Here is a 12,739-nt window from a genome sequence, read left to right on the forward strand (position 1 = left end):
GGAGGCCCAAGGCTCCTACCGTTTGCCTTCTCCTCCTTGGCTTCACCCTCCGGTTCTTTGGCCTCCTCCAGGGTCTTCTCCAGCTCCTGCCCGGTTCCCTCCTTGGCTCCCTTCCCGAGCCGAGGCACCCGCAGCAGGGTCAGCATCACCGGGCGCCGGTTGCCCGTTTCCTCGTTCACCTGGGAGAAGAGGAGGTTAGCGAGCCGGGGGGGGGGGGGAGGGGGAGGATTGGAGTGCGGGGGGGGGGGGGGGGGGGGGGAGGAGGTTAGCGAGCCGGGGGGGGGGGGGGGGGGGGAGGAGGCGCCCGGGGAGGGGGAGGAGGTTAGCGAGCCCGGGGGGGGGGGGGGCATCGCCCCGGCGGCCCCGTACCTGCACCATGGTGGTGAACTGCACAGTGTAGCGGCGGCGCCCGGCGGTGAAGCGCACGCTGGTCTCTCCTGCCTTCCAGGCGGCGTCGATGGTGCTGTTGTTGCTGGCGCTGTAGCTGCACCAGCGGCCGGAGCGGTCGTCGAACCAGCGCCAGTTGTTCCCGTTGGCCTGGAGATACTGCAGGGCGCAGAACCGGACGGGTCACGGAGCCCCGATCCCCCAGCTCGCCCCGTGCCCCCTCCGCGATCCCCCAGCTCGCCCCGTGCCCCGCCCGATCCCCCAGCTCGCCCCGTGCCCCCTCCGCGATCCCCCAGCTCGCCCCGTGCCCCCTTCCCGATCCCCCAGCTCGCCCCGCCCCCAGCTCGCCCCGTGCCCCCTCCACGATCCCCCAGCTCGCCCTGCCCCCAGCTCCCCTGCCCCCTCCGCCAGGGACCCCCGCTGGCACCCCCTGCCCTCCCCGATCGTTCCCGCCCCTCGCCGAGGCCAGGACCCCTCCCGCCCCAGCCGGCTGTACCACGCGAGGGGGGCGCGGAGCCGGGTCCCCGCAGGGCCGGTACCTTGTTCATCTGGGCTCTGCGCTTGGACGAGATGGCCGTCTTCTCGTAGAAGTCGATGAGCAGCAGCACCGGCGTGATCCACCTGGGTGGGCAGGCCCACGAGTGAGCAAAGGGCCAGGGCCCTTCCAATCCAGGGGCTCCGCCCCCATCTGGCCCCAGGCCGGGAATTGGACCAGGGGCACCGGCCCCCAACTGGTCCCTCCAGGTTGGAGAAGGGGTGGGGCAGGGCCCATCGCTCCTGGGGCTGTGCATCTGCAGGGGCTGAGCGGCATCCCCCCTCCCCCGCCGAGTGCCCCCTTACTTGGGGGTCTGCACCTCCTTGTGCTCCTTGGCGGCCTGGAGGCAGGGCTGCACCACCTCCAGCAGCTTGATCAGGACGCTGAGGACACCGCTGGACTCCACCACACGGGCACACGGCAGCTTCAGCTCCTGCGGGGCAGGCGGGAGACGTGGGGCAGGGGCGGGGCGGGGCGGGAGCGTGGGGCAGGGGCACCCCTGGCAACGCCGGGGGCTTGGGGCCTCACCTCGAAGAGCAGGGTGAGCAGCAGGATGCGGGTGGCCAGGTTGGCAGCCTGGGGCAGCGTGACCATCTGGCTGATCCACTCGGAGACCGTCTTGGTGTCGCTGGTGGTGAGGGGCAGGGCCGCCTTGATGAGCACGTCGGCCGCGTCCCACACCTGGGGGCAGGGCAGGGGCGGGGTCAGGGGCAGGCCACGCCCTCGCGGCCCGGCGGGGGCGGGGCCGGCCCGGGGGCGGGGCCACTCACCTGCTTGACCACCTGCTGGAGGATGGAGTCGCGGTAGGGGGCGCCGTTGCGCTTGACGGCCGTCATGATGAGGTCGCAGACGCGGTACACGGTGTCGGGCAGCTCGTCCAGCAGCTGGGAGCAGCCCGGGAGCATGGCGTCGGTGAAGGCCAGCAGCTCGGCCGGCTCCAGCGGCTCCGCCTCCTCGAACTTCTCCAGGCACCGGGCCTCCTCCTCCTCCTGCTTCTCCCGCGCCTTGCGCTCCTCCTCCTCCTTCCGGCAGGCCGCCTCCTGCGCCGCGAGCACGGGGTGAGCACCTGCCGCCCGCCGCGCCCCCGCCCCGGCGCCCTCCTCCGGCCCCGGCCCCGTCACCTCCGGGGACTCCGCCCGCTGCTCCATGGGGACGTCCTGGCCCAGCGACATGGCGATGGCCCGCATCATCTGGTCCTCCTCCGACATGCTCAGGTCCTGCAGCACACACGCAGGGGCAGGTGAGGGCTGGCTGGGTGCGGGGGGGGGGGGGGGGGGGGGGGGGGGGCCCGAACGACCCCTCCCATGAGCGGCGGCGGGTGGGTCAGGAGGTACTCAGTGGCCTGCTCCATGGTGCTGGTGTTCAGCAGGGCCTCCATGGCGTGCTCCCGCGTGAAGCCCATGTCCATCAGCTGGGGGGGGAGGGTCAGTGGGGACCCAGCTCCCCCCAGGCACCCTCCCCTCCCGGAGCTGGGCTAGGCTAGAAGCCAGCAACCCAGGCCCTCTCCCCTCTTGCCTGCCCCCACCCCAGGCTAGGCTAGAAGCCAGCAACCCAGGCCCTCTCCCCTCTTGCCTGCCCCCCTCCCAGGCTAGGCTAGAAGCCAGCAACCCAGGCCCTCTCCCCTCACCTGCCCCCTCCCAGGCTAGGCTAGAACCCAACAACCCAGGCCCTCTCCCCTCTTGCCTGCCCCCCTCCCCAGGCCCTAGGCTAGAACCCAGCAACCCAGGCCCTCTCCCCTCTTGCCTGCCCCCTCCCAGGCTAGGCTAGAAGCCAGCCACCCAGGCCCTCTCCCCTCTTGCCTGCCCCCTCCCGGAGCTGGGCTAGAAGCCAGCAACCCAGGCCCCTCTCCCCTCTTGCCTGCCCCCTCCCAGGCTAGGCTAGAAGCCAGCAACCCAGGCCCTCTCCCCTCTTGCCTGCCCCCTCCCAGGCTAGGCTAGAAGCCAGCAACCCAGGCCCTCTCCCCTCTTGCCTGCCCCACCCGGGCTGGGCTAGAAGCCAGCAACCCAGGCCCTCTCCCCTCTTGCCTGCCCCCCCAGGCCGTAGTAGCCAGCAACCCAGGCCCTCTCCCCTCTTGCCTGCCCCCTCCCAGGCTAGGCTAGAAGCCAGCAACCCAGGCCCTCTCCCCTCTTGCCTGCCCCCTCCCAGGCTAGGCTAGAACCCAGCAACCCAGGCCCTCTCCCCTCTTGCCTGCCCCCACCCCAGGCTAGGCTAGAAGCCAGCAACCCAGGCCCTCTCCCCTCTTGCCTGCCCCCCTCCCGGAGCTGGGCTAGAAGCCAGCAACCCAGGCCCTCTCCCCTCTTGCTGCCTGCCCCCACCCCAGGCTAGGCTAGAAGCCAGCAACCCAGGCCCTCTCCCTTCTTGCCTGCCCCCACCCCAGGCTAGGCTAGAAGCCAGCAACCCAGGCCCTCTCCCCTCTTGCCTGCCCCCACCCCAGGCTAGGCTAGAAGCCAGCAACCCAGGCCCTCTCCCCTCTTGCCTGCCCCCCTCCCAGGCTAGGCTAGAACCCAGCAACCCAGGCCCTCTCCTCTTCCTGCCCCTCCCAGGCTAGGCTAGAAGCCAGCAACCCAGGCCCTCTCCCCTCTTGCCTGCCCCCTCCCGGAGCTGGGCTAGAAGCCAGCAACCCAGGCCCTCTCCCCTCTTGCCTGCCCCCAGGCTACGCTAGTAGCCAGCAACCCAGGCCCTCTCCCCTCTTGCCTGCCCCCTCCCAGGCTAGGCTAGAAGCCAGCAACCCAGGCCCTCTCCCCTCTTGCCTGCCCCCTCCCAGGCTAGGCTAGAACCCAGCAACCCAGGCCCTCTCCCCTCTTGCTCCAGCCTCGACCTCCCCAACATCAGCCCCTACCTGCTGCAACTGCTGCTGGTTGACTTGGGGCTCCCGCCGGGCCCCGCCCTCCTCCTGCCCCGCCTCCTCTTCACTGCGCGCCCCCTCCTTCTCCTTGCCCAGGCGCTCGCGGAGGAGGGGCTCGCCCCGCAGGATGTGGCACAGGATGGCCAGCATGGACTCTGCCATGCGCCCCCCGTACACCTTCAGGGGCTTGCGGTTCCACAGGTTTTTGATGCAGGTGAAGGCTGCCTGTGGCGGCGAGGAGTAGAAGGGGTTAGTGGTTGCCTGCTGGTGGCAGCGGTGGGATCCCCATCTCCACCCAATCGCTACTAGGCCAGTGGTGGGATCCCAGCCAGCCCCGGAATCTGCCCCCGCGCACACCCCAGCTCGCAACAGAGTGGGATTTCCCCCCGCACACCCTAAGCAGCCCAGCTGGTGGCAGCAGTGGGATCCCCCACGTCTCCTGCCCCAAGTGCCATAGCATCTGGCCAGATGTGCTCGCTCCTGACCGTTCCCTGGCTGGGGCTGACAAGGCCCCCTGGCAGCGGGTCGGCAGTGAGGAGCCCACCCCCGCAGCCGAGGCAGCGAGGGTCCCCTGGGGCTCCACCGGCAGCAAAGTCCCTGTAGCCGGGACATCCGGCCTGGCACCGTCCCCACGCAGAACGAGCAATGGCCGTGTGCTCTCAGCCTGTGGCCCAGACCGCACGGCTGCAGCAGTCACGCCCCGGGCCGGGCACCCACCTTCTGGGTCACCACCAGGAAGCGCAGGGCACTGAACTGCGGGTAGCTCTGCCCGCCCGGCAGCTTGGCGGGCAGGGAGTGCGGCGACTCCAGCACCGTGCTGGGATTCACCATCTTCTCCACAAGCATGAGCCAGGCGTCCAGGAACTCCCCTGTCCCGTCCGGCAGGTCCGGGTGCTCCAGCCCCTCAGCCACGGGGACCTTGCCCCCCATGGAGAGCGCCCAGTTGAAGGTCCTGGGGGAGGGGGAGGGGGAGGGTAGATTATGGCCCATTGGTTTCTGCTACTCTTCCAGGCTGGGATCCTCGCACCTTCAGGGGAGGGGAACCCAGGCATCCAGCCCCTGCTCTGACCACTAGACCCCGCGCCCTGGTGCCAGGGATGGCCCCCTGCTCTGACCACTAGGTCCCACGCCCCGGTGCCAGGGACGGCCCCCTGCTCTGACCACTAGGCCCCACATCCCCCAGTGCCAGGGATGGCCCCCTGCTCTGACCACTAGGCCCAGCCCCGGTGCCAGGGACGGCCCCCTGCTCTGACCACTAGGCCCCACGCCCCGGTCCCAGGGACGGCCCCCTGCTCTGACCACTAGGCCCCGCGCCCCGGTGCCAGGGACAGAACCCAGGCGTCCAGGCCCCCTGCTCTGACCACTAGGCCCCGCGCCCCGGTGCCGGGGACAGCCCCCTGCTCTGACCACTAGGCCCCACACTCCCCAGTGCCAGGGACAGAACCCAGGCATCCAGGTCCTGTGCTCTGACCACTAGACCCCGCGCCCTGGTGCCAGGGATGGCCCCCTGCTCTGACCACTAGGCCCCACGCTCCGTTGCCAGGGACGGCCCCCTGCTCTGACCACTAGACCCCGCGCCCCGGTGCCAGGGATGGCCCCCCTGCTCTGACCACTAGGCCCCACGCTCCGTTGCCAGGGACGGCCCCCTGCTCTGACCACTAGGCCCCACGCCCCAGTGGCAGGGACAGAACCCAGGCATCCAGGCTCCCAGCTCCCCTGCTCTGACCACTAGGCCCCGCGCCCCGGTGCCGGGGGCACTCACTCGAAGAGGGCGTTGTGGCCGCCGGAGCAGAGGAATTTCTGCAGCATGAGGTGGTAGGGATACTTGCGCTCGTCAAACAGCATAGGGGAGGTGAACCCCCCGGAGCAGATGAAGAACGTCAGCCTGGGGGGGGGAGGACAGGGATGAGCCCCGTGCTGGGGAAGCAAGACCCCCAGGTCAGGCCTAGACCCCTGCGCCTGGCAGACCAGAGCAGGCTCCCAGCCCGCACCCTCGCCCAGGGATCCGAGTCCGGCCCCCCGGCGGGGCACACTCACCGGAAGCGGGGCGTGGGGGTGTAGGGCGGGGGCTGCCAGGAGAGCCCCTTGGTCAGCAGCTTGGTGAGGGGCGAGGCGGTGGAGCGGGCGGCCGGCGTGGGGGCGGTGGTGGTGCTGGCGGCATGGTGGCTCCGTCGCTGGCGCACCGGGGAGCCCACGCACAGCTTGACCAGCAGCCCGAAGAGCTCGGCCAGAGCGCGGCCCAGCCGGGAGGAGGGAGCGGGAGGCGGGGCAGAGCGGGCGGCCGACGCCGGGCACGGCCCAGGGCCCCGCCCCGCCCCTGCCCCGCCCGCGCCCCCGCTCACCCGACAGGAGCGGCTTGATCTGCTTGATCCTGGCCGCCATGGCCGGCGTGGTCTTGGCCTTGCCCTTGGCGTCGGCGGCGCTGGGCTCGTCCGTCTCCATGGGGGCCAGCGTGTCTCCGTCGAGGCCCATGCCCTCCAGCAGGCCCTGGGCCGAGGGCTCCGCAGCCCCGCCCTCCGCATCGCCCTCTGGGGAGAGGGGTCAGTGCCGGGGGGCTGGAGTGCTGGCCCCACAAGCCCTCGCCCGAGCTCTAGCCACTAGACCCCACTCCCCCAACGCAGCACAGAAAACCCAGGGGGCTGGCTCCCCCCGGGCACAGGACAAACGGGGCGGCAGCCGGCCCCCTCCGGCACCCGGGTGGGGGGCTCGCACGGGGCGGCCGGCCCCCTCCGGCACCCGGGCGGGGGGCTCACACGGCCGGCCCCCTCCAGCGCTGGGGCTGGGGCAGGAGCTCACACGGGGCGGCAGCCGGCCCCCCTCCAGCGTCCGGGCAGGGCAGGGCGGGGGCTCCCCCAAAGCCGTACCTGCTCTCTTGGCTCCCTGGGGGGTGTTGGACGTCGCCTTCTCCTCCTTGGGCACCAGTTTCTGCATGTCGGCCTGCCCGAACTCACAGCCCGGCGGCAAGCTGCAACACACGCGGGCATCAGACCGGGGCCCGCCCCGCCCTCCGAGAAGCCGAGAGCCCGCCCGGGGCCCGCCCCGCCCCTCCGAGAAGCCGTGACCCCGCCCGGGGCCCGCCCCGCCCCTCCGAGAAGCCGTGAGCCCGCCCGGGGCCCGCCCCGCCCCTCCGAGAAGCCGCGGGCCCCCGCCCGGGGCCCGCCCCCCCCCTGGCGAGAAGCCGTGAGCCCGCCCGGGGCCCGCCCCGCCCCTCCGAGAAGCCGAGAGCCCGCCCGGGGCCCGCCCCGCCCCTCCGAGAAGCCGTGGACGCCCGCCCCTCCGAGAAGCCGTGACCCCGCCCGGGGCCCGCCCGCCCCTCCGAGAAGCCGTGACCCCGCCCGGGGCCCGCCCCGCCCCTCCGAGAAGCCGTGAGCCCGCCCGGGGCCCGCCCCGCCCCTCCGAGAAGCCGTGAGCCCGCCCGGGGCCCGCCCCGCCCCTCCGAGAAGCCGTGAGCCCGCCCGGGGCCCGCCCCGCCCCTCCGAGAAGCCGTGGCCCGCCCGGGGCCCGCCCCGCCCCTCCGAGAAGCCGTGAGCCCGCCCGGGGCCCGCCCGCCCCTCCGAGAAGCCGTGAGCCCGCCCGGGGCCCGCGCCGCCCCTCCGAGAAGCCGTGAGCCCGCCCGGGGCCCGGCCGCCCCTCGGAGAAGCCGTGAGCCCGCCCGGGGCCCGCCCGCCCCTCGGAGAAGCCGTGAGCCCGCCCGGGGCCCAGCCCGCCCCTCGGAGAAGCCGTGAGCCCGCCCGGGGCCCGCCCGCCCCTCCGAGAAGCCGTGAGCCCGCCCGGGGCCCGCCCGCCCCTCCGAGAAGCCGTGAGCCCGCCCGGGGCCCGCCCCGCCCCTCCGAGAAGCCGTGAGCCCGCCCGGGGCCCGCCCGCCCCTCGGATGAGCCGTGAGCCCGCCCGGGGCCCGCCCGCCCCTCGGACAAGCCGTGAGCCCGCCCGGGGCCCGCCCGCCCCTCGGATGGCGTGAGCCGCCGGGGCCCGCCCGCCCCTCCGAGAAGCCGTGAGCCCGCCCGGGGCCCGCCCCGCCCCTCCGAGAAGCCGTGAGCCCGCCCGGGGCCCGCCCCGCCCCTCCGAGAAGCCGTGAGCCCGCCCCGGGCCCGCCCCGCCCCTCCGAGAAGCCGTGAGCCCGCCCGGGGCCCGCCCCGCCCCTCCGAGAAGCCGAGAGCCCGCCCGGGGCCCGCCCCGCCCCTCCGAGAAGCCGAGAGCCCGCCCGGGGCCCGCCCCGCCCCTCCGAGAAGCCGTGAGCCCGCCCGGGGCCCGCCCGCCCCTCCGAGAAGCCGTGAGCCCGCCCGGGGCCCGCCCGCCCTCCGAGAAGCCGTGAGCCCGCCCGGGGCCCGCCCCGCCCCTCCGAGAAGCCGTGAGCCCGCCCGGGGCCCCCCGCCCCTCCGAGAAGCCGTGAGCCCGCCCGGGGCCCGCCCCGCCCCTCCGAGAAGCCGTGAGCCCGCCCGGGGCCCGCCCGCCCCTCCGAGAAGCCGTGAGCCCGCCCGGGGCCCGCCCCGCCCCTCTGAGAAGCCGTGAGCCCGCCCGGGGCCCGCCCCGCCCCTCCGAGAAGCCGTGAGCCCGCCCGGGGCCCGCCCGCCCCTCCGAGAAGCCGTGAGCCCGCCCCGGGGCCCGCCCCGCCCCTCCGAGAAGCCGTGAGCCCGCCCGGGGCCCGCCCCGCCCCTCTGAGAAGCCGTGAGCCCGCCCCCGGGGCCCGCCCCGCCCCTCCGAGAAGCCGTGAGCCCGCCCCGCCGCGCCCGGGGAAGGGGTACCTGTTGGGGGTGCAGAGGGACAGCAGCACGGTGCTCTCCCACACCAGGGAGCAGTAGAGCTGGCTCAGCTTGCCCAGGACGCTCAGGCCCAGGTGGGAGCCCCACTGCTTCACCGAGATGGCGCGGATCTCGCTCTGCAAGGCAGGGCACGGGCTGAGCGGGGCGCCCTTCCCCCGGCCACACCCCGGCCCGTCCCCCCCGGCCCGTCTGCCCCCTCCGGCCCGCCCCCCGGGCCATCTGCCCCGTCCAGCCCGCTCCCCAGCCCATCAGCCCCCTCCGGCCCGCCGCCCCCCCGGCCCATCAGCCCCCTCCGGCCCGCCGCCCCCCCCCCGGCCCGTCTGCCCCCTCCGGCTCGCCGCCCCTCCCCAGCCCGTCTGCCCCCTCCAGCAGCTGCCCCCCGGCCCGTCTGCCCCCTCCGGCCCGCCCCCAGCACCGCCCCGCGGGCCCAGTCCCCCTCCGTCCCGCCCCCTCCGGCCCATCCGCTCCCCGGCTCGCCGCACCCTCCAGCCCATCCTCCGGCCCGGTCTTCCTCCCTGTCCCGCCCCCCCCCCCCCCGCTCACCACTTCCTCTTCTGCTCAGCTGGCCCATGCTGGGCCCCCTCTGTCTCCCTAACCCGTCTGGGCCCCCCGCTGGCTCACCGCCCCCCGCCCGTCCGGCCCCCCTCCTCCCACGCGGCAGGTGTGCACGAACATCATGATGTAGGCGTGGGCGGCCGTCAGCGCGTGCAGCAGGGGCGTGGCCTGGGCCGACAGGGTGGCGTCGGCGACGTTCCCGGCGCAGGCCAGCTCCCGCAGCAGCACCGAGCCGCCGGGAGCCTCGATGGGCCGGTGCAGGGGCTCCAGCGAGCTCAGGATGGAGTCCAGCTGCAGCAGCCCCTCCTGCAGCACCTTGGGCTCGTGGGACAGCTCACAGCGGGGGGCGGGCTGAGTCAGGCCCCCGTCAGGTGCTGCCCCCCCCGGCGCCGCCCCCTGCATCGCCCCCCCCCAGGCGCCGCCCCCACCCTCCCCAGCGCCCCCCCCCTGCAGCCCTGGGCTCGTGGGACAGCGTCTGCGCGGGGGGCGGGCTGAGTCAGGCCCCCGTCAGGTGCTGCCCCCCGGCGCCCCCCCTGTGCCCCCCAGGCACTTCCTTCTCGCCCCCCAGGCGCCGCCCCCACCCTCCCCAGGCGCCACCCCCCCCCCTGGCACCCCCCCCCTCCCCAGGCGCCGCCCCCACCATCACCCCCCAGGCACCCCCCCCCAGGCCCGCCCCCTGCATCCCCCCCCAGAGCACCCCCACCCTCCCCAGGCGCCACCCCCTCCCCAGGCACCGCCCCCTCCCCAGGCGCCGCCCCCTGCTCGCCCTGGCGCCGCCCCCTCCCCTGGCACTGCCCCCCCTCCCCAGGCCCACCCCTGCATCACCCCCCAGGCGCCGCCCCCCTGCATCGCCCCCCCCAGGCGCCGCCCCCACCCTCCCCAGGCACCCCCTCCCCCTAGGCACCGCCCCCCTCCCCCTGGGCCCCGCCCCCTGCAGCGCCCCTCACCAGGATGGACTTGCAGACGCCGGCCACGGCCTGGCAGGCGGCCGAGGTGGGGAAGTCCACCGGCAGGTTGGGCAGGCCCAGGATGGTGACCAGCGGCAGCAGCCCCTTCTGGGCCAGAACTCCTGGCAGTGGTCGTCCGTCGTGTTGTTGCTGAGGATGGACTCCACGAATTTCATCTGGGAGGCGCGGGCGAGTCAGTCAGGGCCCCCCGCAGCCTGGCCCCGCCCCCACACCCCCCACCACAGCCCCCAGCCCCGCCCCCCGCAGCCTGGCCCCGCCCCCACACCCCCCACCACAGCCCCCAGCCCCGCCCCCCGCAGCCTGGCCCACCCCCTGGCCCCCGGCCCCGCCCCTCCCCCCAGCCCCACTGGCCCCGCCCCTCCCCCCGCAGCCTGGCCCCCCCCCCCCCCTCCCCTGGCCCCCCCCCCCACAGCCTGGCCCCGCCCCCACACCCCCCACCACAGCCCCGCCCCCCGCCCTCCCACCCCCATGGCCCCACCCCCCTGGCCCCGCCCCCTGCACCTGGCCCACCCCCACCCCCCTCCCCCACACCCCACCCCACCCCCTCCCCCGCCCTCCCGCCCCCCTCCCCCACAGCCCCCGGCCCCGCCCCCACCCTCCCCCCCAGCCTGGCCCACCCCACCCCCCCCACAACCCCCCAGCCCTGCCCCCACACTCCCCCTGCATCCCAGCCCCCCACCAGCATCCCGGCCCTGCCCCCACACTCCCCCCACCGGCCAGCCCCTCCCTGCTGGGGCCCCGGGGCGGGAAGGGCCCTCGCCCCACTCACCACGTTCAGGATGTAGTCCATGAGGGGGATGGGGATTCGCTCCTCCGTCCCGACCACCCTGGCAGGAGGGAGCGCGCCCAGTCAGCCAGCACGGCCATCTCCCACCCGCCCCGTGCCCACAAGGGGGCAGGGAGACCCCTCCGGGAGTGGGGGGCCGGGGACTCAGCCTTCCTCCCTGGGGAAGCCGCCCCCCCCCGCCTCAGTTCCCCCCATCAAGGGGGAAGAGATTGTGGCAGCAGCACGGGAGCAGAGTCATGGGGGCCTAGCTGACCACACGCCCACTTGGAGCAGCGGGCCCGGCCCCCGGGCTCCCCCACGCTCCGGAGGGGAGGGGGGCTAGTGGTTAGAGCAGCGGGCCCGGGCACCCCCCACGCTCCGGAGGGGAGGGGGGCTAGTGGTTAGAGCAGCGGGCCCCCGGGCTCCCCCCACGCTCCGGAGGGGGGGGGGGAGTGGTTAGAGCAGGGGCCCGGGCTCCCCCACGCTCCGGAGGGGAGGGGGGCCTAGTGGTTAGAGCAGCGGGCCCGGGCTCCCCCACGCTCCGGAGGGGAGGGGGGGCTAGTGGTTAGAGCAGTGGGCCCACGGGCTCCCCCACGCTCCGGAGGGGAGGGGGGGCTAGTGGTTAGAGCAGCGGGCCGGGGCTCCCCCCACGCTCCGGAGGGGAGGGGGGCAGTGGTTAGAGCAGCGGGCCCCCGGGCTCCCCCACGCTCCGGAGGGGAGGGGGGCCTAGTGGTTAGAGCAGCTGGCCCGGGCTCCCCCCGCCGGGAGGGGAGGGGGGGCTAGTGGTTAGAGCAGCGGGCCCGGGCTCCCCCCACGCTCCGGAGGGGAGGGGGGCTGGTCCAGAGCAGCGGGCCCGGGCTCCCCCCACGCTCCGGAGGGGAGGGGGGCTAGTGGTTAGAGCAGCGGGCCCGGGCTCCCCCACGCTCGGAGGAGGGGGGGCTAGTGGTTAGAGCAGCGGGCCCCCGGGCTCCCCCACGCTCCGGAGAGGAGCAGGGGACTAGTGGTTAGAGCAGTGGGCCCCCGGGCTCCCCCACGCTCCGGAGGGGAGGGGGGCTAGTGGTTAGAGCAGCGGGCCCGGGCTCCCCCCAGCTCTGGGGGGAGGGGGGCTAGTGGTTAGAGCAGCGGGCCCGGGGGGGCTCTTACTGCTGGCTGGGCTCCGCCTCGCTCTGCTGGGTGGCGTTGAAGCTCTGCATGGCCTGCACCTCCTCCTCCTCCTCGTCCTCGCTGGGGCCTGCTGGCAGCGTGGGTGGAGCGGGGCGGGGGGGCCGTGGCCGTGCCGTCTGCCTTCTGGATGGAGGGCTTCTGGCAGATGTACTTGGGGTCCCGGCCCAGGTTGCAGATCTCCTCCAGCAGCTGCGGGGGAAGGGCGGTGTGAGTCCCCGGCCACTGGGGGGGCGGTGAGAGTCCCCGGCCACTGGGGGGGGGGGCAGAGTCCCCGCCACTGGGGGGGGGGGGGGAGGGCGGTGAGAGTCCCCGGCCACTGGGGGGGGGGGGGGGGGGAAGGGCGGTGTGAGTCCCCGGCCACTGGGGGGGGAAGGGCGGCGTGATCCCGGCTGCTGGGGGGGGGGGGCGGCGGCAGTCCCCGGCCACTGGGGGGGGGGGAAGGGCGGCTTCAGTCCCCGGCCCTGGGGGGGGGGGGGGGCGGCGTGAGTCCCCGGCCACTGGGGGGGGGGGGGGGGCGTGAGTCCCCGGCCACTGGGGGGGGGGGGGCGGGCGGGCGAGAGTCCCCTGCCTCTGGGGGGGGGGAAGGGCGGAGAGAGTCCCCGGCCACTGGGGGGGGGGGGGAAGGGCGGGCGAGTCCCCGGCCACTGGGGGGGGGGGGGGAAGGACGTGAGAGTCGGCCACTGGGGGGGGGGGGGGGGGGGAGGGCGGGGTCCCGGCCACTGGGGGGGGGGGGAAGGGCGGCGGGGGTCCCCGGCCCTG

At 75.4% G+C, this 12,739-nt stretch overlaps 1 protein-coding gene across 1 annotated transcript in view; it reads right to left on the reverse strand.

Annotated features, from left to right (window-relative positions):
* Window positions 1-12,739, reverse strand: part of HUWE1 (HECT, UBA and WWE domain containing E3 ubiquitin protein ligase 1) — a 65,940-nt gene that overhangs the window by 27,811 nt on the left and 25,390 nt on the right. Inside the window, 21 exon segments of the mRNA XM_089770217.1 lie at window positions 20-179; window positions 370-546; window positions 927-1,008; window positions 1,228-1,355; window positions 1,451-1,603; window positions 1,693-1,962; window positions 2,044-2,139; window positions 2,211-2,333; window positions 3,762-3,992; window positions 4,485-4,719; window positions 5,530-5,652; window positions 5,805-6,021; window positions 6,110-6,295; window positions 6,632-6,732; window positions 8,510-8,647; window positions 9,177-9,415; window positions 10,030-10,145; window positions 10,148-10,205; window positions 10,820-10,877; window positions 11,960-12,049; window positions 12,051-12,169. Coding sequence (XP_089626343.1) covers window positions 20-179; window positions 370-546; window positions 927-1,008; window positions 1,228-1,355; window positions 1,451-1,603; window positions 1,693-1,962; window positions 2,044-2,139; window positions 2,211-2,333; window positions 3,762-3,992; window positions 4,485-4,719; window positions 5,530-5,652; window positions 5,805-6,021; window positions 6,110-6,295; window positions 6,632-6,732; window positions 8,510-8,647; window positions 9,177-9,415; window positions 10,030-10,145; window positions 10,148-10,205; window positions 10,820-10,877; window positions 11,960-12,049; window positions 12,051-12,169 — 3,100 coding nt within the window.

Source organism: Pelodiscus sinensis, chromosome 18, assembly GCF_052426305.1.
Source record: "Pelodiscus sinensis isolate ZL-2025 chromosome 18, ASM5242630v1, whole genome shotgun sequence".
Taxonomy (NCBI): domain Eukaryota; kingdom Metazoa; phylum Chordata; order Testudines; family Trionychidae; genus Pelodiscus; species Pelodiscus sinensis.